This window comes from Saccostrea echinata, unplaced genomic scaffold (genome assembly GCF_033153115.1).
Source record: "Saccostrea echinata isolate AGI-Se365-2 ecotype Australia unplaced genomic scaffold, CSIRO_AGI_Sech_v1 ptg000076l, whole genome shotgun sequence".
NCBI classification, from domain to species: Eukaryota; Metazoa; Mollusca; class Bivalvia; order Ostreida; family Ostreidae; genus Saccostrea; species Saccostrea echinata.
The window spans coordinates 1,911,185-1,938,714 of NW_026889825.1; the positions used below are offsets into that span (position 1 = coordinate 1,911,185).

General features: G+C 32.3%; 1 protein-coding gene across 1 annotated transcript; it reads right to left on the reverse strand.

Annotated features, from left to right (window-relative positions):
• Positions 1–16,015: 16,015 nt before the first annotated feature.
• LOC133176528 (peroxidasin-like) lies at positions 16,016–26,959 on the reverse strand. The gene is made up of 13 exons (XM_061311646.1): positions 26,826–26,959; positions 25,317–25,446; positions 24,567–24,787; positions 24,072–24,251; positions 23,773–23,818; positions 23,549–23,655; positions 23,055–23,156; positions 21,629–21,727; positions 19,499–19,985; positions 18,358–18,567; positions 17,522–17,691; positions 16,958–17,057; positions 16,016–16,639 (listed from the first exon to the last, which is right to left on the reverse strand). The coding sequence occupies exons 1-13, from the start codon at positions 26,938–26,940 to the stop codon at positions 16,549–16,551; spliced, it is 2,058 nt and encodes a 685-aa protein (XP_061167630.1). The 5' UTR covers positions 26,941–26,959; the 3' UTR covers positions 16,016–16,548.
• Positions 26,960–27,530: the final 571 nt, after the last annotated feature.

Consider the following 27,530-nt stretch of genomic DNA (forward strand, 5'->3'; position numbering starts at 1 on the left):
TTTCCGTTGGATTAACGCTTGTTGAAATTTCTTTGTGGTCAAGATTAGAAGACTAGTAACAACAGTTATGATGATTTGCTGTAAAACATAAAGTTAATTTGCTACCAATATATTTGGCATAAGGAATAAGTATCATATAAGGAAAGTTTTCTTAGTTTTGTGAGTGTTATTGGTAAGTAAATCACAAAGACTTGTCACTTAATATATTTTATGAAGCGCGCTATTACACACTAGTAATAACTTTCACAAACTGAAAAAAATTCCTTAAATTTAAATTCTAATTTTTTAAAACCAACAAAAATAAACGGAAGCCCGTTGAGGCCAGTTCAGAGAAAGAAATATTTTTTTATTTCGTTTAAACGCAATAATTATTGCGTTTAAACGCAAAAGATTGCGTTTAATCGCAATGTATATTGCGTTTAAACGCAAACACTTTGCGTTTAATCGCAAAAGATTGCGATTAAACGCAATATTTTGCGTTTAAACGCAATACTTTTGCGATTAAACGCAATAGTTTTTGCGTTTAAAAGCGATAATATTATTGCGATGAAACGCAATAATCTTTGCGTTTAAACCCAATAATCTTTGTGTTTACAGGCAGTCATTTGTATCAAACCTTGCAGAGTACAATGGTCCCACGCATACTAAAATCTTTTATTTCTTTCTCCTTTTTACTTATTAGGAAATTGTGTGCTTTATAGAATCAGATTTATTCGAGCAAAAGCTCTCTGAAAGGATAAATCACTTATATGAATTTATAGAAGAGAAAAAAAAATGTCGGGTTGTAAAAACAAAGGCAACCTAAGAACGAGACATGTCTTAAGCTTATTAGATCTCTACCTTCTTAATGGTTTTGGTCAGTTGCTTTGATAAAAAAACTCCTACGTTGCGGTCACGAAGTTTAACCCATGTATTAAGGGTTTTTAGAAAAGGAATGATAAAATGTTGGAATTACGTACAACATGTAGTATTTAGACTATGTGTATTCTCAACCCTTCCTATGGTTGCATACAGTAAACACAAGAACATAGGTGATGGATTCATATGAAATCAGATGATATATGAGATCAAAATCAAATGAAAACAGATTGATCGCTGTGTACTACCAAATTGACAAGTGCCATTAATACCACTTAAACATTATCTATAAGTTGTGATACGTAAGCAAAGAAGATCCGATTTGTTCTGTGTCTTTTTGCAAAATTTTCCAGTTTTTGAAAATTATAGTAAAACAATAGCATCCTAACAACCTGAATGTCTTAAATGTATTAGAACCCAACCCTCCTAATGAAATCGTTGATCAATTGAATGTTTCAGTAATATTGCATAATTACTAGGATCCTAGTACATGTACATGTAATTATAAGCTTGTGTTAAAATGCAAAACAAATCTTTATAAGGAAGGATTATTGCGTTTAAACGCAAAGATTATTGCGTTTAATCGCAATATCATTAATTTTAATCGCAAAAGTATTGCTTTTACTCGCAAAAATTATTACGTTTAATCGCAATATTATTGCGTTTAAACGCAAAAATTATTGCGTTTAATCGCAAAAGTATTGCGTTTAAACGCAAAAGATTGCATTTAATCGCAATCTTTTGCGTTTAAACGCAAAGTGTTTTGCATTTAAACGCAATATACATTGCGATTAATCGCAATCTTTTGCGTTTAAGGACATACGCAACGTAGTTTGAACTTTATTGTCTTTTTCCCTGGAGTTGAAGAGTTCCAATACTTAAAGGAATTGTTTGCTACATTTGTATGTCTATATATGCTGTTGTACACTTCTTCTAAAACAAGTTTGGATAAACAAAACATCTAGAATATGTGTTTAGTAATTTTTGTGTATTTTTCTTTGAATTATACAAAAATTTTCATCAATTGATATCTTTTCAAAACCCCTGGTAATGTATGCTGATTTTTTGTCGACGAACATCTGATGGCACTATAATCTTAAATTAATAATATCTTGAAAAATTATCAGTAGGTAAGGTACGTTGCGTATGTCCTTAAACGCAATAAATATTGCGTTTAAACGCAATAATAAATATTTCCTTCTCTGAACTGGCCTCAACGGGCTTCCGTAAAAATACACTTAATATTGATTTTTTTTTTCTCTGCCATATATCATTATTACTTTTTAAAAATCCCGTTTCTATGCAAGACTGTGCATAACAAGAGACCCAGGTGCCAAATAGCCTACCTGAGCTCTTTGGTTAGAGAAAAGAAGAAATCAGTTCAGTATTGAAAAGTATAAATATATAAGTGGTCCCACCCGACCTCGGGAGGGGCAGTGTGGGGCCATGATCTGAACAGACTTGAATCTACACTAACTGAAGATGCTTCCATATTTATATGCGTAATATATTTTTAAAAGATTTTTGTTATAGATTTTTCTCTTATATATGCCTAAGGGAAAATTAGATCTTCTATTGTGGCCCCTACCTAGCACAAGGTGTCATGATTTGAATAAGCTTGAATCTAAACTATCTTAGGATACTTCCATATTAATATGATCAATCATGGCGTGATTTGCTGTTCCTGATAAGAAGATTTTTATAGTTTTTTCCTTTATATACCTAATAGATGTAAAACTTTGATCGCCCATTGTTGCCCTACACTACCCCCAGAGGTCATGGTTTGAACAAACCTGAATCTACACTACCTGAGGATGCTTCCATATAAATTTGACTAACCATGTTTTGATGTTCTTGAGAAGACGATTTAAAAAAAAAATTCTCTGTATTCCCGTATAAATTTCTGATCATCCATTGTAACCCAACCCTGGTCTCCTGGGGTCATAATTTGAACAAACTTGAAACTAAGCTACTTAAGGATGCTTGCATATTAATATGACTAATCAAGGCTTTGCTGTTTTTGAGAAGATTTTAAAAGATTTTTCTAATGTATTCCTACGTAAAACTTTGATCGCCGATTGTGGCCCCACTCTACCCCGGGGGTCATGATTTAAACAAACTTGAATTTACACCACCTGCTTCCATATAAATATGTCTTATCATGGCTTTGTTGTTCTTGAGAAGAATATTTCAAGGATTTTTCCTATATATATATTCCTATGTAAAATTTTTATCATCCATTGTGGCCCCACCCTTGCCCCTGGGGTCATAATTTGAACAAACTTAAATCTACACTATACAACGAAGTTTTCACATAAGGTTCATCTTTTCTGGCAGAGTGGTAAATGAGAAGAAGATCATTAAAAGATGTCTTTAGATTGTCATTAATTCTTATCTCTTCTTGAAAGAGCTCGATGGTGTGACCCTTCATTTAAAGAAACTTTAGTTACATTTCCTTCACTTTCATACTTTATGGCAAGTTTGGTTGAAATTGGCCCAGTGATTCTTGAGAAGAAGTCGAAAATGTGAAAAGTTTACAAACGTCACACGACAGACGGACGCCGGACACTCTTCAATCAGAAAAGCTCACTTGAGTCTTCGGTTCAGGTGAGTTAAAATGGCATCAAAATCAATGTCATAGTTGGATTAGTTAAAAAAAAAACCAGCACATGTCCGTTATCCATTTGAATATCTATCTACTTGTTTACTTTAACTTGAATTTACTTAAAGTTCTCACTATAATTTGGATAGACTCTACTAGGAATCCCTCTAACCTCAGTACTCTATAATACGAGATCATTGCCAATCAAAACACTTGCCATTACAAACCTTTTTTCGATCAACTTCACTACACCTTGTTCCGAATGAACTAAAGTAAATGTAGGGTCAGATAACTCGCAAGACTTCTAATCTAGCGTTTGTATAGTTTATCTCAAAAGTTGTTTGATTTTCATCAAGGTACATTTCTTGGTAAGAAAGGTATTTTTAAAAACGAACACCTGTAATTTATATATAGGGCATGCGATAATCTGTTTATATATACAAAGTGATAATTAATCCGTAGCACGCAAGTAATTTTGGTTTGTTCTTGTACACAAAATGATAAATCCAACTGTTTAAACAATTTAAGTATTTTTAAAAATTTCTTTGCTTTTAATCATGTAATATTTTTGAGGACTTCAAGACTCCACTTTGACAGGAAGTGTTAATTGTGTGAAAATGTGACTGGGAGAGTGAATATGTTACATGTCTAGATGTACATTATCAAGTATCAGGGAAATTATCGTGTATTTGTATTTTAACAACTTGAGTCACGCAAATATACTTAGAAAAATATTGAAGTATTTAAAATACTTTTTAAATATATATATATATATATATATATATATATATATATATATATATATATATATATATATATATATATATATATATATATATATATATATATATATATATATATATATGTATGTATGTATGTATATAATAGGCCCTAATTCAAAAAATATTCCTGTTTGTACAGTGTATCAATAATGACTAATTTCTTGGGGACAGCTGGAGGAAACGTTCTAAATACACTGAACATATCACGGGTAAGATTACAAGATTTCACTTGTCCATTTGTCCCCCCTCCCCCCCCCCCCCCCAAGAGCAACAAAGATTTACAAAAAAGGAAGAGGATGATCCGAATGATAGAACAAACTGGAATAGCTGCTGGAATATTGTAATGATTTAAGAGTCCATACGAAATTCAATTTTTGTCACATGAGTCTAGAGTTCAGGTCCCAGTTGGGGCAAGGTTTAAGCCTATCAAACTCATGATAGTAGGTCTCGATCAGATTCACATACATTCAGATCCCAACACGCAGTGACACTTCGAGTGCACACCATTCTGTCTCTATCCTCTTGGTTTTTGGGGACTTTGGATTGCTACACCATTTGAATTTCTTCCCTCATTATAAATACAGAAGGGTTATTTTAACGACTATTTGATTGTTTGGACATATCAATCAAAAGTTAACATTTCCGTTTCAATTCAGATAGAGGGGAAATCACACTAACTACTTTATTGTGAATATTCCCAAAGTTGTTTAAAGTCCTAGACGTCAGAATAAAATCCACTCTTAAACAGGAATTATATGAAAGTTTAAATGATTATAATTTCCTTTTTTACATTAAGAATTGTAACTTATTTGGAATCCCATTTTGTTTCTCAATAACTGCATACAACCTTTAATATACTAGTAACAAGTTACAATATCAAGGTATAAGCCTTATGGTGATTGTCGATTTTTTTTCAAGACCAATGAAACTGTTTAGATTTTGTCAAACTTGTGAGTTGAGAAACTGTTAAAAGATAAAAATCTCCTATTTCACATTGGTCATATGATTTACCTCGTTTTTTGACGTCGAAAAATGACCCTCTCCTCCCCCAGGCATAGAAAAATGTGAATATTTGGTAGAAAAAAAACCCTAAAGGTCAGTTTCCTACATGTGACCCTATAAGAAATTGACCCCCGTTGAAAAATGTCTCCTTTCCCAAAAGTGATACAAAATTTTAAAGAGGTGATGGATGCCAAGGTTTGAACAACAAAGTTTAATTCTTTTTGCTTGCATTTTTATGACGAACACTGGACGAAATGCAATGAAAATGAAATAAAGTAGTATTATATGTGTTTCTATCTATAGGCCTACTGTGTTCTCAGCAAACAATAAAAATCAAATATATATGTAACTATGGCTATTTGTTCCAACTGTTATCTTAATTTTCCTTTATCATATGTTTCATATTGGGATATTTTACGGATTATAGACGTTTATGGCCAACTTGCAACTGAACTATATGACACGAAATGGCTTCGGTTTTTCAGTCACCTATTTCTCATTATCACTTGGTTTATTCCACTATCACCTGCATAGGTGTTTATGTCTCCAAACTTATTCGGCATGCAAGAGCATGCTCTGGGACAAATAAGCTGATGTTCAGGGGCTTTCAACAGCCTTGATGAAAGTCAGTATTTCAAAAAAATGTGATCGTTATTATGACCTTATTTGCAAATGCGATAATTTTCCCAATTTTTATGTTTTTATGTTGCAAGGTTATATATTCTGTAATTGTATAACCTTACAACATAAAAATTGTAGAATGTGGATAACTTAAAAGAAATTTCAACACTCACGAAGGCCAAAATTTTATTTAAAAAATACAGATACGGAATATAATGCAAGTACTGTGTACCTTGCCGTTGTTCGGATTTGTTCGGTCGAACTGGATAGTTGCTTGGACAACTTGGTTCTTCTTTCGAGCGAGTTACATATTTGTTTGAACAGTTTGATGTTTTTCTTTGCATAAGATTCACCATTCCTCAAATAAATGTGAGCATCCAGTGAAAAATCAATGCTAGTACAGGATCAATTGCTCATTGGGTGTGGACTTTCCCCTTCCCTAAAAAAAATCATGCATATTACTTTTGCCCTTAATCAGCTCACCTGAGCCAAAGGCTCAAGTGAGCCTTTCTGATCAAAATTTGTTCGTTGTCTGTCGTCGTTGTAGTCGTTGTTGTTGTTGTAAACTTTTCACATTTTCATCTTCTTCTCAAGAACCTCTGGGCCAATTTCAATCAAACTTGCCACAAAGTATCCTTGGGTAAAGGGGATTCAAATTTGTTCAAATGAAGGGCCACGCCTTCTTCCAAGGGGAGATAATTAAGAATTCGTGAAAAATTAATGGCATCATTAAAAAATCTTCTTCTCAAGAACCACTGTGCTTGAAAATATGAAACTTATGTGGAAGCATCCTCAGGTAGTGTAGATTCATGTTTGCTCAAATCATGACCCCTGGGGGTCGGGTGGGGCCACAATGGGCGATCAAAGTTTTACATGGGAATATATAGGAAAAATCTTTAAAAATCTTCTTCTCAAGAACAGCAAAGCCATGATTAGTCATATTTATATGGTAGCATCCTCAGATAGTGTAGACTCAAGTTTGTTCAAATCATGACCCCCGGGGGTCGGGTGGGGCCACAATGGGCGATCAAAGTTTTACATAGGAATATATAGGTTAAATCTTTAAAAATCTTCCTCTCAAGAACAGCAAAGCCATGATTGGTCATATTTAAATGGAAGCATCCTCAGATAATGTAGATTCAAATTTGTTCAATTCATGACCCCCCCCCCCCCCCGAACCACTTTTTTATTTAAACTTTTCAACCTTTCAAGACTGAACTGATTTCTGCTTTTTCCTAGCCATAGTGCTCAGGTGAGCGATGTGGCCCCTGGGCCTCTTGTTCATGTTGCATTTAAATATTTCAAAGTAAGATTTTTTTATATATCCAAATATGACATGTACATGAGTAAAATGTTAAAATAATTAACTTAAACTCTCTCTCAAACTCTCTCTCTCTCTCTCTCTCTGGAATATATCGGGGGGGGGGGTTTAATTTAAAAATCTTCTAAAAATGATATTTTTGTCAAATCAATTTGGATGCATTTCCACATAATGTAGATTAAAGGATATTAATGTTGTCAAATTTTCATAAAATACAGATCATTTTATTTGACACATTACCGGGAAGGGTGTGTGATCATATAAATCTTTTTCTAAGATCAACATATGGCTGTATTCTGAATTAAGCTACATGTAGGATGAGCATTTTGACCCACAGGCCTCTTGATTTATAAGACTTAATTTTCTAGCCAAAATGAAAATACATTCCAAATAAAATTCCCAAAGGAATTTAGCTAGGATGATCATTTTGACTTACAAACCTCTTGATTTATAAGATTTATTTTTCTAGCCAAAAATAAAAATACATTCCAAATAAAATGTACAATTCAAGGGATCATTATTCTACTGGGGCCATTTTTCTTCACATTTAAGAGTGATGACACTTTTTCTACAGGCAAAAGAGTTATTTCTCGACGTCGAAAAATGACCTCCAATCATTACTCTACGGGGTCATTATTCCTCTATAGACTGGTAGTGCCGCCGTCTTCCACAGTCCAGTCGAGTTGTTCCTCAGCAAAAATGATGCTGATTTACCTGTGTTTAATCTTCTTGAAATCTAGTTTATCAAATGCTCTCTTGTTTGAAAAAAATATACTGTAATTGACAATTAAGTAAAAATTGAAGCATTAAAATTGTGTATTAGCATCTGGTTAAACATTTGCAAATTAAAATAGTTTTGACTTTTGCGTAAATAAAAACGTTTAATAAAGGTTTCAATGTAAAAGGTGGAGATAACGAACAGTGATCAATATCATAAACCGAGTAAACAAAACGAATCGTGAACATGTCAAAAACAAGGATTACTGGAAACATCAGGGATGAGATCAGGTGCCTAGGAGGAGTGAGCATCCCCTGGTGACCGGTCACACCCGCCGCCTTATGTATTGATCAAATACACGGAGTACTCTGTAGTCAAATATAGTATAAAAGCAATGACCTAGCAAAAAGTATGAAACTTGTCAGACAAAATAAGACCCAACGATACGTTGTATTTTAGAAAAAGGTCCGTACAGTTGTAACTACCATAGAATTTGCGGAAAGCTAACTTTAAAAGAGGTTGTTGAAATTCTTGTTACATCAATTTATTTGTCATTAGCATGCCTTGGTTTAAAACTTGATCGTACTCAGTGCATGCGCTTGCATATCGAATCATTTAGGAGACATAAACACGTACTGCGGGTGATGTTGGAATATCACTACATCAATAACGGAAGTTGATGATGGAAAAGCTGAAGTCATCCTGCTTGTCATAAAGTTATTATCTGGCCACTATCGTCTGTAGTCAGCAAACATCCAGGAAGGAAACAGATGTCGTACACTCTGTAGTATCTTTTATTTCGAGTTCATCGGGATACATATTCAGTTGAAGATCAGTATCTCAAACGCCAATATCTCGCGATCGAATACCATGGTTATGTTGAAGTGATTTGGAAGTCCCAACCACTTTAAGTATTTTACACTATATATCTCGAAGTTTTTTCTTGATCCCATCGAGTTCGAGATAACGAAGTTTGACTGTATATCTAGTTGACATATGAATGAAAGTAACTATTGTTAACTGTAAAACGTCGTCGATATATCTAAATGTTGAGTTAAAGGCCACAGCAAGAGTTTTCTTCTCGCTGTAGAAGTAGGCTTTTGAGGTAATTTTACTTCACAGGAATATAAAGATAGGTAGGCTAATAATGGAGTACAATTATTGCCCATCAGAATTCCAACAGATTGTTGGAAGACCTGGTCTCCAAAGACTACATAAATATTGTCAATGAGGAATTCCTGGCAGCATCTTTTTAATATATACATCAGAGTACTTGTATATAGAATCAGAATAATTTTGAACAAAGTAACTTCGTAGATGAACAATCACAAATTATGAAAATTTACGAGTTCAATTTTAATTATGGAAGCAGTGATTTATTCCCTTTAATTTATCCTGAGAAATTTTCTAATAATTTAAGCAGGTACCGGTAGCTTTATATCTTTTATCAATCAAGTTTCATAAAGTGTTTCCGTGCACAAAGACAACAAAGATCGACATAATTAGCTGGTTAAAAAGATTATAAAAACATGAAAAGGACGGAAACAAGTTTCGTAAAATATAATAAAGCATGTATACACATCAGTTAAAGTGTTTCCTTATTCTCTACTCCATGAGGTTAATTATAGAAATTCTAAAAATAAACTAAAGTAAGAAATTTTCCTGACTACATTGTATGTCAACATCTTTCATTCATCTTAACGACATAATAATAATAAAAAATGAAGTAATGAAAAGCGATCAATCTCATAGATCACGAAAACAAAACAAACCTTGGAAAAAGCATGGATCCATCACATCCCCCAAAACACAATAGGTGGAATGGGAGGTCAACATTAATTACCGCTACACTGCGAAAAATTTCAACTCATTACCGCTACATTTTCTCAAATTTTCGGGAGATCATTACCGCTACATTTTATCAAAGGGACTAATGCCGAAAACAATATACATACCGAATCGGCCAGCAATGGCACGGGATATTAGTTCGATTCACTATAATTCACTCACCATGTAGTGATGTACAATTTGGATCTGAATTCTAATTAAAATGAGTATATATAAGTCTGTAGTCGATTTAGCGTCAGATGAATGTCATGGCTACTATTGAGAAGTTTGTGACAAATAAAAAATGAAAAAAAAAAACATCCTGATCAATGTCCTACTTTCACCTCCCCGTGGTGATAAGGGCCAACAGATCTTATGCATGTATACATATGTTGTACTGTACACGCATAAAAAGAGGCAATGTGGCGGTTATGTATACTTTTAAATGTAGCGGTAATGTATCCATTTTTTAGCGGTAATGTGCAAGTAGCGGTAATGAAAATTTTGAAAATGTAGCGGTAATGATACGCACCCGGTGGAATCAGGTGCCAATGAGGAGTAAGCAAACCTACCCTGACGACCGGTCACACCAACAGGGAGCCCTCTGTGTTGATCAAGTTAAACTTACATTTACTAAATTTCTTACGAATCGCTCTAGTAAATTTATAATTATATTTTTACGTATACTAAATATATTTTAATACAAAATATTATTAATGAAAGATTCAAAACTTGGTTTTTAACTATAAATTTTAGTAGACTTCCTTCCTTACCGATTGTAGGTCAGAACAGGTTTTTATTGATATTATTAACAACTTTTTTTGATTTTCTAGCTCCGAATATCAAATAGTTTCAAACAATTCTGCAGGTATCAAAGAAATTTAAAAATGCCATTTGCCGTGTTCTGTGATAAAGCAAAAATTTAACTGTCTGATATGATGCTAGAAAATCAAGGAGAGTTGATTATTACAATTGGTTGTATACCCCCCCCCCCCCAAAAAAAAAAAATAAATAAATAAAAATAAATAAAAATTAAAACTTCGACTCTGTATTCGAATATAGGTCTGATATGAAAATATCAGAAATTGTTCTTTTTTAAATATCAAAATATGGCTGATAAGTTCCCGACTAGTCTTTATTCTCAGACAAACAAATTAAAACCAAAAAAAAGAAAGGAAAGAAATCATCATCGTGTAGGCTTTGATAATTCTAGGTGGGGATGGTATTAATGTGCAATCCTTTACAGAAAATTATGATCCTATCTGAAATCCTCGGTTGGCAATGTAATAACGTTTTTTCTTATAAATCGCTATTGCCTCAGCAATTACTGATCAATTTTTCATTTGCCTCTGATATTAAATTCAAAGTAGTAACTAACCTCAGTAATTATTGAAGAAACTGACGTTTATTTCAATTCCTCGTGTCAGTAACTGATATCGTTAAGTTTTCTGTTTCTGTGCAATGTTATAATCGCTTCATAATATGCTAAATAAGTACATGTATATAAAGAATGTCGAAGCTAAGAAAGGTAAGCTGATATTCAAATTAAAGTTTTCGATCCCTTATAGGACCCCTAATTCTCTATCTTTTAGTATTCATGACGTGTACAATACTCTGATATTAATTTAAAGCATTCTAGAAAAGGATTTACCAAGGGATTTTTTTAAAAAAATGTAATTATCTAATTAGTACTGTGTGTGCACTTAGAATAGCGGGCTTCATTTTTTAATGGCTTTAGCGCAGACAACGATGCGCTATTTCAATAATACCACTAAGAAATCCTTGATAAATACAATACACGGCACGGACACGTATAGCGCTAATTCATGATTTCGCCCACAACTTGATACCCAGTGATTGCACTAAATTTTGAAAACGCCAATTTATGTACTTTTACAGTAATTAATCATCGAAGATGTGAAATGGGAATAATGTCAAAAGATACTGAGTATTGCATATCTGTCATGTATTGAATTTAATTGAATTTGAGGGTATTATAGATGTAATACCTTAAGCAGCTAGTTTTTGATTTCATGCCTTTTTCTGTCATTGCTATGTTGATGACGGTTACTGCAGTAATGGGTAGTCGGGTAATATCATCGAGTGTTGATTGAGGAGGGGGGGGGGGGGTGAAGTCCTTTCCACAAGCACCTGTGATATAGCACAGAAACAAAGTGGCAATGGTTCAATATAAATCTGTAACTCTTGTTTCACACTTAAAGCAATTGACTACTTCAATTTTTTCAGTTTAAAGTTTACCTTTAAAGTACCTGAAATTGGTTCTGACTTTCTGTTTATCAAAAAATATACTTGTTTTGTCATTGTTGCAGACATGGTACAAAAACCTACCTATTAATTGATACTTGACGTTGAAACTCGTATTAAAAACAGACTGGCTGCCCCTTCTCTCTCTCTCTCTCCCTCTCTCTCTCTCTCTGAAGAGGCTGTGCCCTGTCTGAATCGCGGTTATACATTGTATCTAATTCGCAAGCCCTCCTCTTTAGGTTTCTAGTCATCGTCCTCTAATTTTTCTGTTGTTTAATTTCCTTTTCTTTCTCACATTTTCAAGTAAACATACAAACTAACCATTCTTTTGCACAATTGTTTCTAGGAAGGAAAGTCAAACATACAATATTTTTAAATATTGTTTAATATTTCTAAACATACAATATTTTTAAATATTGGTTAATATTCCCAACAATCAAATTGAATTTGAATTACCATACTTATACATGTACTGAATATCTAAACTACATAAAAAAAAACCCTTACAGAGATACATAGCGGGATCCAGTAAGTGTTCTATGAAACCTCTTTCTTTACTCCTTACTAGAAACTTAACAATAATGAAGAAAAAACTTAAGAGTACTTTACAACGATACTAGTATATCCAAGAAGCGATGTAAATAAATCAGATGTGCATACTTAAAATTTCCAAGAAACTCTTAGAAAATTTGAAATCACAAAACACCATAACATCAAAACGTACGACTTTTCAACACTCTATACGACCATTCCCCACGATAATTTAAAGTTAAGACTTTTTGACATCATGGACAGCTACTTTTTCAATAAAAATAAATTTACTTACCTTGTCATTGATCATTTGCAAAATTATTTTATTAAAGCATTCTGATTGTACACACAATTGCTTCGAAGTTGAAAAGATGTTTTGAGTTTCTGATTGACAGTATCTATGTAGTTTTTGGAGATCAAATCTTCCAATAATCTGTCGGAATTTCCATGGGCACTAATTGCACTAATTAGCACTAATTAGCAGACCTATTTTTGTATTCATATGAAGAAAATTTTATTCAAAAACTTCTTTATGAAAAGAAGAAGTCTCTTGGTGTGGCCATCAATTCGAAATTTATATGTGTATAGATGACGTTTAATGTATCTTTAACAACATTCATTTTCATACGTACGAACAATTTTTGAAACGAGACAAACTATTGGCAAATAAGTTGATGAAACAAGTACGCAGCACAGTTAAGGCTACAAAAAGGGGGCGGAGCCTAATTTGTACGGGAAATGTTAACTATGACATCATACAAAACCAACAATTCTTAAAAATACTACAAAATGAAATGATTTGCTATTTCAAACTATAGGAAACCATCAGACTACATCTAAACTTACTATAACATGCTGTTTTGTCTTATGTTAAATTCCACATAGCAAGGTATAAACAAGTCACTGATCGCGATGCACTTGTCGATGTGACGTCATTTCGTAAAACCTGACGCAGTTTGTATGCAGTGAGAGGCGGATCAAGAGATATTTTCACAACGAAAAATGTATTGTATAATTAAATAAAATATTATTTAAAGATATTTAAGAGGCCATTAACTTGGATGCAATGTCTTCTTTATGATTTTATTCATATATATTCCCCATATTTCCTATTTAATTGATACTGCCGTATATTTGTATGCAAGTACATCGAAGGGTAATGTAAGGGTCTTAATAAATCGATCTAGTGCAAGGGCATACACTCAATGGATCACAGTAAGCTTTTACATATAAACTCTAGAAGTATTAAGGTATCTGAAAAGTGCTGCGATCCTGATGAAATCTTGAAAATGAATTAATTATATCTATATTTAATCCCGTTGAACAGCAAAAAATACAGAATGCGGTCATACAAATATGATTTTAACAATGAAATAGCAGAATCTATAGAGGATCGCAGCACTTTTCAGACACTTCGATACGTGTTAAAAATATTTATACTTTAAATTTAGAATTTTAACTTGATTATGCCCTTGCACTAGTGAAATTTATAGGTGACCTCAATATTGCCAGTATATGTGCTATATCACATGACTGACACATCATGTGACAAGTCTAAATATAAAATTTTATCGTCCTCAATATGTAGCTATTAACCATAGTTACTTTTGTCGGATATCAATAAAGTACCGAATCGCCATCCTGATTAAGAATATATTTTTAATCACAAAAATTGCCGATATTTCCATTGCGCACCTTAACTGTACTGCGTATATCAAGAGTCTCGATTAAAGTCAACATTTTGCAAATGATCGATACAATTACCCTGTCAACAAATACAATCTGTCATAAAGTCGAATGTTGACTGACGATTTTCATACAAATTGTTAGACCATTTTCTCACTGATTTGTCAACAGATTTTTCCGTTTACCCGATCATGACAAGGATCACACGGCGGGTATGACAGGTCAACAGGGGATGTCTACTACTCCATGGCACATGATCCCATCCCTGATGTCTTTAGAGGTCCGTGTTTGCTCTGTTCCAAATCTGTATTGTTTTAATGGATTTTGAGCTTGAATACTGTTCGTTATCTTCATATTTCATTACTTACAGTGGGGTTATAACCTGTTTAGTATCTGTACCATGAAATTCTACATGCTTGAGTGTTAGTAGCATCAAGATTCATTCAATCTGTTTTCCAAACTAAAACCTTTACACCGGTATTACATATAAATATTTATCTTTTTAGTGTATGTTTAGTGCATGACATGAATGCATGGATATTCCAATGCCAATATTTTCAATTAATTGTTCTAAATATGTGTAAGATATATTAGTACTAGTGTCAGTTCTACCGGCCACCTAAGTTTTGCCTAGATTGTCAAATCTTAGCTTGCTTCTCATTACGGTCTTAAATTTAAGAATGTATTTAAGTCCTACTTAAGCATGGTCTTAGACTTAAACACCCTTTATGCTACGATCCCAAGATCTCCAAAAGACTACTATATATAGTATTCATGAGGAACAATAGTTTTCATATTCTTAGAAATTCCGAGTTCTTAGAAGTTCCGAGAAAGTAGTAAGTCACTTTTGTAATCATAACGATAAAAAAGAAAATTTACATAATTATAACTTTTCACATTGACTCACTGAAACTTTTGAATGTTTTTTCTTTTATTATTATTATTTTTTCATTTCTTTTTTGTAAGAATATTTTTGAATAGAAAAGAATTCGAAGAAAAATATTTTTTAAGAAATTCTGAAGAAATCCAAATTCCCAATGCTTGGCTTTCAAAGAATTTTGGTTTGACACATTCTTTGCAAATATAATCAAGGATACTTTAATTTGATATAAAGAAAAATTTAAATCTTGCATAGAAAAAGAAATTAAGAATTGCAATTTTTATATCGATAAACCGAACAAGAAACCATATTTCTTATTCTAAAGGAGTTACTCCTCTTTTGATTATAATTGAGTAAATGTATTTACTTGAAATGACACCCTAGCTAACTTCTTACTCAAGGATTTATAAATTGATTTTTTGTTTTGGATTTCGTTTTTATGATATGCTTCCCCTAGATGTCAGACAATTTTTTTAAAGGTAGAAGGGCAGTTCTCGTGTTTGGAATACCTATACCTGTCTGTATAAAGTTTACAGATCAGAAGGGTAGTTCTCCTGTTTGGAATACCTATACCTGTCTGTATAAAGTTTACAGTTCAGAAGGGTAGTTCTCCTGTTTGGAATACCTATACCTGTCTGTATAAAGTTTACAGATCAGAAGGGTAGTTCTCCTGTTTGGAATACCTATACCTGTCTGTATAAAGTTTACAGGTCAGTATAATCATGTATTTCTGCAAGAGGTTTAAAAATAAGTAGCTAAAGAAAGACAAATACAGCATGGAGAGAACAAATACTGGGTTATTACTACCATTGAATCATCATAAATATCATATGTGTAATAAATATTTTTTTTTTTTTTTTGTGATATGAAGTGAAAGACTTTGATAAGCTCCCAGGAAAGAATAAAAACACTGAAATTTACATTTATGCAATGGATTTATTGTCCAGGTGCTAAATAAATAGTATAAAAGTACAAACAAGTGCGGAAAACATGTTAAATAAAATGTAAAACATGTGCAAAGTTCACTAATGAAAGTACAGAAAAAAAATAATGAATTTTAAACTGCTTCTTATATGCTTTGTGCATCTACCTTCTGCCATATTATTTCATTCAATTTCGTCAACTATTAAAATTATTTTTATAAAGAATTTGGCCAAATAAATTAGCTGCCCGCGTTTTTCAAGTGATCTAGTCTTCTTTTTTAATGTATACATTATGTGTTTGTTTTGACAAAGCTCATATCATTTACAGTGATGAAATATCAAAAAAAAATTCTCAGTAAAATTTTCATATCTCATATGTTTCTTTCTTTTAATGATGCTGCTGCTTTTCGTACTTCAACTTGCAGCTGTGACTTTGTTCGGTGTTTATTGGAAATACCATTACTTTTAGTTCTCTTCATTCAATGTAATGACTCCAAACAACGAATGAATTCATATACAGTCGAAGCCCCATTTAACAGTTTGCTGTGACGGAGGGGTCATCTTGCCAAGCACTGAAGTCTAAATCAGGAATCTCACTACATTCGGCTCTAGGATGGAACTCTCTGTGCATAAATATAACATATTTTAACATTAAAAATTTAACGTTTCATTTGTAGGCGCTTCAGTTGTTTTTCTTTTGTAAATATTCAAAAACAACAATACATGAATATATACAGTAAACCAACTGTTTTTCGCAAAAATTTTTATGTGCGATTCAACGGTTAGAAATATATCCGCAAGAAATTGAAATCTATCTGAAATCATTCTAAATATATGCACAGTCATAATGGCTTATTTATTTGCGAATAAAAGGGGGTTAGGTAAACTCGCATATATTTCTCGTACTTGAATTAAAGTTGGTTTAAATTTATTTAACTTACTCAGATGGAAGAAACATAACTCTTTGTTGAATTCTTTCGATATCCAAATTGTTACACATAATTTTGGCCAAGGACATTCTTCGGATTGCACTCAGTTGCTCTATAAGATAAAAAAAAAATCTTGTATATTTCATATCTTTCAACTTGCATGCATACATATTTGAAAAAGAATTTAAAATGTGGTTAAAGCATTTTAACATAGTTACATCTAGTAAATTAAAACCAGTACAGTAGTCTGCATTATATAACAAGATGTTTACTGAGATTTTACATTTTAAGTATAAATCCAATATAATATTTTAAAAAGCTTAAATTTTGCTTCATTATTATTAGACTTTTTCAATATATTCTCGCTACATTTTAAGTTCAGGATTTCATTCTGTCATTGTTTAAGTTATGTCCAATAAGGTTAATTTCATAGTTTCATTTACCCAAAAGCGAAAACAAATCTGCACAGAAATAAGTTGTGTGCAATTACAGAGGCAATGCCTCAGTATTATTCCAAGTACAACCAGAAAAAGTTTTTTTTTCTATATTTTGAATGATAATATAACATTTTCGTACTGATTGTGAACCCAGTTCGTGGATCTGGATTTTCAAACCAAAACCTGTCGCCCTTTTTCAGTTCGCTAAATTGTAGTCCCACTATGCAGGAAAAGGTTGGGCCGATCTCTGTTCCCATGCGCTTTCTCTCGGTCAATGCCCCTGTCAAAAGGTCTATGTCCATTGGGGATCTGTAAGCATCAAAATTACAACGTCGATACATTGTTTCCTCATGAATGAAATTTGTGAAAGCAATTTAAATGCAAAGTATATGCATTAATGCAAGCATTTGTGAAGTTCAGAATGGGATTCAGGGATGTTCAATATAATTTTGTAACATGATAAATGCTGTGGAAGGGAATAAAATAATTCAATGTTAGGTAAGAGGGACTTAAATAGCACCTTATATTGCAATATATACTTTACATCACCATTTATTCGCGAGAACTTTATTTTCGTGTAATTACGCCAGACAGTGTGCTCGCAAAAATTTCATTCTCGCGTATAATAGTAATCCTTAAGATTATATAGAGCAATAACCACAATTCGTGAAAATTTTGTCTCACTAATAAATAGACATTGACTATCTCGCAAAAATAAGTTGTTGCGAAAATTTAGTGATCTTCACTAGTTAGACTTGATCAATTGAAGCAGTCGAATTATGATTTCACTTTTAGAATTCTATTATCATTTTAAGTGATGGATTAAAAAAGTATAGTACATTGTGCAACATAATGCTTTACTTTCGAAAAACATTGCAAAACATAAAACAATAATTGTTAATTAAATTTCTGATCCTTTATAAAGCAAGGATGACAATCTATTTCTATGGTAGTACTCCATGAAGTATACATTACTTGTATATCTCCTTAAGCTTTTGTATCATTTCAGGTTCGTGGTCGAGGAGGTTTTCAAACTTGTCTGCGATTGGAAGAGAACAGAACCTCCGCCATGAGTTGTAAGCCGGAAGTCCATGGTCCCGCCCCCTTTGTATGTCAATGGCTGCCAGGTCTAAACTACTACCGTTAAACTCAAGGTAGGAATCTGTTAGTGCACGTACGTAGAATCTACGAAAAATATGACAGAATAAAACATTTAAAAACATTATGATATAAAAATAATTTTGGAACTAGTAAGCTTAATGTAGAAACATGGCGAAATAAGGTCTAATGTAGAAACGTGGTGGAATAAGAATAATTAGCATTGGAAGGGTTGATTGAAATAGAGTAAATGGAATATTTTAAGTTGTACATGCACTAATATTTAATGACGATTTGCGCTTCTATTCTCTTAAGGACTCTGATACCTGCACTTTGGATTCCTTTAGAAGGGTTATCAGCTATCATTCTCTTTTTTCAAAAGTTCAGATTCGGTAATTAAAAAAAATATCATGCAATCTCAGGAAGCATTTTGTGTTTGATTATGGGATATAGAAATTCATTTCGACTTAAGGCATACATGTATAAGCTCAAAAACCCTGGCATTTCTTTTTAGAAAATTGTAAGTCTTAATTTCGAATAATCTTAGTATATGGTAAAAAATATTAACTTATGGAACTTTCTCTATACTCAATTGGATCAAAAGGTCGTTAATCAAAACCAACTGCTCCCTCCAGCTGAAAAAGGTAATCGTAAAACCATTTGTGGTGGCATTGTGTAAAATAATTGAAGCTAATGATTTATTATACTTTAACAATGAACAAGGTTGTGGCGGAAACATTAGTAAAATGACGTCGCCTCCGAAATGTACTTTGATTATTTCAGAGGTAACATGACTAACTCGTTAATGTGTTTGGATATACAATCATACGATGTCAGGGAAAAATACTTTGGCTGGGTAGTCTAACAAGCCAGTGATTTACTACGAATGAATCCTGTCAGATTGTAGAATTATTGGTAGTTAGTCCTCCCCCATAGCTATTGTTTCTCGAGAGCATTATGAGTGGTAAACATGGATTTAAGGGATGTTTTTAATGGCAAGATAACAAAGGAAAATGACCTATTGGTTTCCGGTTGAGCATCATTAACCAGCCATTTCATTATCTCTTCCATGCCTCTGCCGCCATCTTGTTGCGCGTACCAGGGTCTGTGAAATGTTTTCTCTAAATCTACGTATTGCGTTTGGTTATCGTAAAAACCAAGCATATCTGGCATTTGGGTGTGGATAAATTTAATAGCTGCAGAAGCAAAACTGTTAGCGATTCCAGCATTCACGTTTGGATTATATGCAGAATAGTCATAACCGTCAATATTGATGGTCAAACCATATTTCCACATGCCCTCCTTTCCTAGAATAACTGGAAGATACTCTGTGTAGGTAATCTGTTGTATCAGGGCTACTATGATCTTCCTCGCCTCCTGGAAGACAAACTCTGGAAGCCAGTGAGGGTTTCTGCATTGTAATTTGTCGACAAGACGGTTGTGCTCCCTAACAAACAATGTATACATTGATGTGAGGGCTGGGCTTAGATTAATTCTATCGTCACCTGCAAAATATGAAATTCATCTATTCTCGCTTTATTTATAAAAACAAATCACACATTTTGGAGTTTTAATCTAATCTACATATCTTGTGATATGGAATGTTGTTTATAGTCCAGTCCATTTTTTATGTGATAAGAAATAAATATATAACATGGGAAGAAAATCCGGATATGAAACATTTTTCAATGGTTTTCGTTTTGATTCCTAGTGAATTAACAGCTAGGCAAGTAGCAACAGTTTCAAAGGTGGGGGGAGGAGGGTTTACCCCAAAAAATCTGACAAGCAAATAAAACAAAAACCAGTACTGATCAAACATACAAAATTAGAAGGGGGGAACAACTTCCCAAATCTATCTGAAGGCAAAAAAAAGAAGCGGATTTACTGTGCAAATCCTGGAATTTGCCAGTGCTCGACCCTACATCAAAATGTTGGGGGGGGGGGGGGGCAACCAGCATCTAAAAGAAAATTTACTATAGCAAAATACTATACTCAGAAAAAAGTTCCATGGGCCAGATTGATTGCAAATCAATGATGTCTTGCATGGAAAAAAAACCTTGGGAAAGAAAATATGTAAACAGGTCATATCTAAAAAAAGAAGTACAACTGATGCATAGTTCTGAATAAAAAAAAATAATATATAGAGTTTATTTTCTGTTTTAAATCACTCAGAGAATATCCATTTTTTAAAATAAAAACCGCATTTCTTGAGGATATAATTTTTTCCCATTTTTTCATTTACTTTCAATACAGGCATGTCGGTATTTTAATGGAAACAGTTGTCAACGGTTTTATGAAATCTCTATCTGATTCTGAAATTAATAAGGAGGGAAAAATATATAAAAAAACTATTTGGATAGTGATTGACAACATGAGACAAACGTGCATGTGTGTTGAATAGTAGAAGCGTTAAGCTTTATCTTTCAAAAAAAATGACGCATTTCAAAAACCATTTGAGATTGTGCAATGGTAGGTCAGGGTTTTTTCTGAACATTTACAGGAATTATCGCTTGATTTATCACATTTGTTCTTTTTCCCTTAAATATTGGTCATGACTCAGAAATAATGAGTCGATCATTATTTTAATTTTTTCTATGATATCAATTTTTTTTTATTTTGGCCATGAAACAAAAAATAACTTGATTCCCGACTTTGACGAAATATCTATGCACCTTGTGAATTAAATCATATACAATGTACTGGTATCACTGTAACAGGGTTGATGAACTCAGATTAAAATCCCTGAAATGAATTCTGAGCGATGCTTCTTCAAATATTTTGCATAAAGTTCTTAAAGTGTAGATATACGTTGAATTTAAAAACTTTATGCAGTTGAAATTCAATTTAATTTTTAAGTTTTTTGGTAATTGCTTTTCTTGTTCCTGTGGATTATATTAATTTATTTTTTGGCATAAGGGGCAAACAAATGGGATCAAATAGTTACATCCCCCCCCCCAAAAAAAAAGGGAAAAAGGAAATATTTCAACATTGACACTGTCACTTACGATTTTACCTAACAAAGCTGTAAACTCTGTTCGGCCATTTGCTCTCAAAATTATGCAAAGAAGTTTGTTTCCAATAAGATAAACATGTTTCTGCATCTGTAAACGATATACATGCATTTCTGCCAGTTTTTTAAACACTTTACCTAATTTCGGACAGTAGTCAAAACTCTTCTCCAGAATACAATTTTCTATGACAGGGTCGGCAGCTGGAATCATATTGTTACCATTTACTTTTAGTTTTCCTGTGGGAAAAAATATTCATTTAAATCACTTTCATCTTCATCATTTTACATCTTCCCCATCAAAAATATACTATAATTAACTATAGTTGACTATAGTTAACTATACTATCAAAGTTTTTACTATAGTAAATCAAACTTTTCACTAAAGTGAATCAAAGCATTTTTTCTATGGATTCTAGGTTTAAATTTTATGTTCTGTAATTCATACATGCATATTTTTTTTTTTATACCGTAAATGGAAATATTACTTGAATATTAGCATATTTTTCACAAATTTATCATTAGTATAGGATATAAGAGATTTTTAACTTTAAAATCTCAAACAAGATCTAAATCAAAGTTTCATAGTAAATCAAAGTTTCAAAGTATTTCCTATAGTTAACTATAGTTGACTATAGTAAATTTTAGTTAATTTTAATAAATTTTTGTCAGGGTTTCTCCAGTACTATGAAGAAAAAGAACGCTCTATAACGGAAATTACAGTAACTAAAAAAGAAATTAAGGAAAATTTATATCAGCAAATAAAGCCATTAGCTGAAAAAAAGTCATTTTAATTTAAAATCAAATCCCTGTATTTTAAATGTATGTAAACACTCCTTTCACGAACCATATTAATGAATATATTCAAAGAGGAAAGTGTGCTCCAACAAAAGAACATCCCTTCTAAAAGTTTATCAAACATTCAAAACAGAACATAACCATTAAGTATAATTATCTACTAAGCCTTTTGCCGAATCCCGTTCTGTTATTAAAATAGCAGTTATGGATTATGGAATTTTTTTTCACTCAGACATTAATTTGATAAAGCCTGATTAGAGTCTGCAATTGATATACGATTCTCATCACGATACCGTCAGAGTTTTGCCTTAATGGACATTTTAATTTCCTCTATCCTAATCCTAGGTTTCAGATACATGTATAACCTCCTACATTTCACATAGTCTTCTTTTCCTTCAATTTGTCTCTTTCGAGGAAAAAAAGGAACTCGAAAAATAAAAGTTTCATTTAACAATATTTCATTAGATTCGGAAATATTTCTCGTTTTACGAAATATTTCTCATACCACGTATTACATACTAGGGATCAATTTTACTTTTTTCCTCAGACGATGTTCATTTTTATACGATGCCCACCCATTTCTTCATGTAATTGTAAAGTAAAGCATTAAAATGAATGCATGTAACGTCTATGCTTTTAGTGTAGAGACAAATTTAAAGTGCAATTTTATCATTTATCATACTTTTTATCTCTAGTTAGAAATGTAATGCAAGGTGGTAAAATCAATCTTTCCATTTCAGAGGTGAGGATTGTAGAAATAATCTCTTACCAGTGTTGGCATCAACTATTTGTCTCAGTGTCTCGGTATTTGTACCATAAATGTGAGAACCGTCGATGAAAGCTGTAGCCAGGTTCAGTTGTTCTCTTTTTGCTGAAATGGTTTTTATTACAAAGTATACCAATAAAGATATAAGATGGTTTAATTCATAAAAAATTAATGATCAATATTTAAAAAAAACAAAAAAACAACTTAATTCAAATATATGAGGGAAATATAATGAAAGGATCCGTTGAAAATAAAGTAATAGTTCTAGAATGACGAGTTGATATTTACCTAATAGGCAACCTTTAGTGCAAGCATCTAATTATAATAGAGATTTTAAAAAAAAACGCATATTTTATAGAGCTAATATTAACGAGCAAATGACGGTGTATATATATATATATATATATATATATATATATATATATATATATATATATATATAGGATAAGAAGGAGCCGGGGAAAATGTCGTCCTTACATTTGAAAGATTGTACTCACTGGTGTAACACATTGGTCCAACTCCTGGTGCCGAACGTACCATCGGAATGCATCGGGTGTTGAAGAATGGGTCGTTTTGGGGAACGTTTATTGAGAAACATTCATGACTGAAATAATATAAATTAGAAATTTTAATTCTTTTATGAATAATGCTGATTTTAAATAAAGATTACAACAGCAATTCTGATAAACAAGATAACAAGACTTCGAACGATTATTCTTACTCGTTCTTATCTCTTCCACAGCAATCCAAAGCTTGGCCATGTTTGTCTAAAAATGTCAACCAAATACATGTAGCCTGCTAATAATACGTACTAAGTCATTCTGAATTTTTAGGAAAAAACTATGAATTTTTACATACATGTTTATCATATCACATTCCGTTAAATAAATAATTTTGGCTATATTTATTTAAGTTTTTTAAGAAAACATTAATTTATTGTCATATTTTAAAGGAATTTATGATCAATTCTTTAAAGCAGCAAATAATTTTCGAAAATAGCTGCTATGAGATATGATTTACCTCTGTAAGCAGGTACAGATAAAATATCATGCTCCAAAAATTGTCCCCACTGCATGACCATAGCAGATAGAACTATGTTCATGTCCATGACGTCACTTTGTCTATGTAATAATTTACTTATTTCCCTTGCACTGGGAAGTGGTTCTCCCGTGATGTCTAAGGATATTTGCATTTCAACCCCTTGATTCAAATACAAAGAAAGACTTCAAAATGTGGTCGAGATTATTAGTGAAAATATGAGTTCTATGACATTAAACATTTTTTGATAATTATGTGAAATTGCATTAATAAGCATTTTAACAAGACTGTGATTTTGTTCCACTTAAAGAGTTTTTGTTTTGTTTATAAACAATACTGAAAAAAAGTCTTTTAATTTGATATTTAGATGAATTTTTTTCATCTTGTTTGATATGTTTGTCATGATCATTGCTATCCAATCAGAAAAGATAACAAGTTTGTCCAATCAGAGAAGAGATACATGTAACACTGACTGACCATCATGATACCCTGGGGAAAGATAGCGTCGCAGAACCTGTCCAGACATGCCCCAAGTGGGGAACACCATATTATTACAGGAACCGTCCAATGATCGGTATTGGTCATCGCTACATTGTCCATGAGATGGACCCAGTTCACAATCCTTCTCTGTAAACTTTAAATGCAACGGTATTAGGAACTCGTCGTTTTCAAGCAAGGCTGATGATGTTGTGTTCACTCTAAAATTGAATAAAAATATAAATCACATTTTTGTTTGAAAATTGTTATCAATATTTATATTTTCTATCGTTGAATTCATAAATGCTATCATTTAAGTTGATATAATGCGATCGGCGTGCCATAAAGCACATATCTAAGAAATGTTTTGTTCGAACCCGAGGTCTGAATAAATTGTGTTATATTCATAATATTGATAAATGTCATATATGTCAAATTTTGTAATGACAGTGAAGGAAAACATTTATATTCAATTAAAAGTTGCTCATGTACTTGTAAATACTTGTTTGAAAAATTAATCTTTGCATAATGTTGAGACGTTTAGTCATCATTCCAATAGATCATGAAAGAATTTAAAGGACAACGAATAAAAAGATCATCTTAAGATGAAATGCATTGGATTGTAAATAAACATTGCACAATAGTCTGCATACATGGTGAGTGAATTTAACTTTAGAAACCATGTTTATCAAGCTCGTGTAATGGAGAACTATCAAGTCATGAATTGTAAAACTATAAAATGATAAATACTCGTAGGCAATCTCCTCAATGACGTCATGAATGAAGTTATACTTCCGGGTCTCGAACAAGGTAGGAAACATACTGCTTGGTAAAGGATTTTCATCATTGAAATCTGTGGATGTCTTCAATTCAAAAACAGCTAAAATTGAAACAATAAAGGAATGAAACTCTTTCTGTATTGATTCAATAATGAGTGGTCTAATTGGAAATCCAAATATGAAAGTATAGCCAAACCTATTAGCAGAGAACTTATATTATGCCCCGAAGATTCAGGGGTATATAGTTTTTGCCCTGGCAGTCCGTCTGTTTGTCCGCAAAAATTTTAACCTTGCCCGTTGATTCGTTGAAGCTATGGCTTTCATATTTCACATGTTTATTTCTTGTTACTAGACCCTTCCTTTGTGTACCAAGATATTTGACCTCTTGACCTTGAACTTAAAGTTTGACCCGTTTTGGAAAAAAAAAATTTAACCTTGGCCATAACTTGTAAAGAATTGGTGCCAGGGCTTTCATATTTCACATGTATATTCATTGTGAAAAGACCTTTCCATGGGAATAATTATTTTTGACCTTGTGACCTTGATCTTAGAGTTTAGAGTTTGACCCATGTTTTAAGAAAACCTTTAACCTTGGCCATAACATTTGAAAAGTTGGTGCTACATGTAGGGCTTTTAAATGTATATTTCGCTTGTGTATTTCTTATGACAAGGGATTCCGCTGCGTACTATTAATTTTGACCTTTTGGCCTTGACCTCGGATTTTGACCTACTTTTGAAAAACTTTAACCTTCGCCATAACTTTTGAACAGTTGGTGCTAGGGCTTTTAAATTTTGCATATGTATTTCTTACGAGGAAGGATTCCCCTGCGTATCATTAATTTTGACCTTGACCTTTCGGTTTGACTCACTTTTAGAAAACTCCAACCTTAACCATAACAAATTGCTTTTGTTTATTAGATAACACAGAGAAGATATTAAGGATCGTATGTCAACCTATGGATAATCTCCTAGGTATTACGTTAAAGACGTGAACTTTCAATATTTCAAGATCATTGCCATTGTGTACTGAGTCTGTTAACTAAATATCATGAAATAAAGATAGACTAGTGGAAAGTAAATTTCAGAATAGATGTAATTCAGTTCAGTCGTCGAACCTGAATTATGACCTCAGAGACATGTGTTATACTCTGGCTAAAGGGCTAACTGCTCATTATATTCATGTACACTGATTGCCTGCTGAATTTCAAAATTAAGACAAAGACTTTTTAATATCTGACCAACAAACCATATTAATGTGAGACCAAGGTGTCAAGACATATATATTTTATAGCATAATTATTCTCTCTAAAATCAATCATATGACTTGCCTGCTGACAATTCAAGGTTAAATGAACAAGATTTCCATTAAAAGAATTTATGCATTGAATAATACTTTTGGTACAAAATTTGTAATCGCTAATGTGATAAATATAGTTTTCCGTTATAAATATTCATTTTGAAATTAAAGTAATTCACTTACTTAAGTTTTCATATTCAGACTGGCTTTTAATGACGTTATATAGATCTTCTATGACGGATATATTAACACATTCCGATATCACAAAAAGCTGGAAACATAATGTAAGGAAAATCATCTTTCTTGGTCTGATGGTAACTCTACAACTGCAAATTGAGATGTTTTTTTAATTGTTGATGGTGATGTAAAGGTTACAGAAAATAAAATGCTAATTAATGTTTCAGCATTTTTTTTTTTTAATTTTTCTTCTATCTCTCTCTTAAAATAGTTTTGTATACACATGATTATGTTTGAAATATATGAAAATGATATTAATTCAGAAAAGTACTTTTTTGAGAAATGCTAGCTATTTGTAGAGCAATTTTTGAGTATAATTATATTATTACGAAATTGCCTTAAAAATTTAGTATAGTCCAACCCCAGAAACTGAAAGAAAGAAGAAATGATAAATTGGATGCAATTTTTGCTGCTTCAAACAAAAAAAATATTCAAAAAAAAGAGGATTGAAGAGGTCCGAAAAAAGAAATACTATTACCTCACGTATATGTGATTCGGATTTTATTTTCTGAAGGAAAAGTTGTTCTATATAAACTATTTAATTTGAATACATTATTTAAATTTGAATGAAACGCATTTATGCACAGAACAGATGCTTTTTACGTCTATTTGGCATTGATGATTAGACAACATAACATTATGGAATTCAAT

Coding starts and splice junctions, on each gene's coding strand:
- LOC133176528 (XM_061311646.1), bottom strand. CDS start 26,940: ATGATTTTCCTTACATTATGTTTCCAGCTTTTTGTGATATCGGAATGT. Junction 24,788..25,316: donor ATTGAGGAGATTGCCTACGA/GTATTTATCATT, acceptor ATTCAATTTTAG/AGTGAACACAACATCATCAG. Junction 18,568..19,498: donor GCTCAACCGGAAACCAATAG/GTCATTTTCCTT, acceptor TATTTTTCGTAG/ATTCTACGTACGTGCACTAA.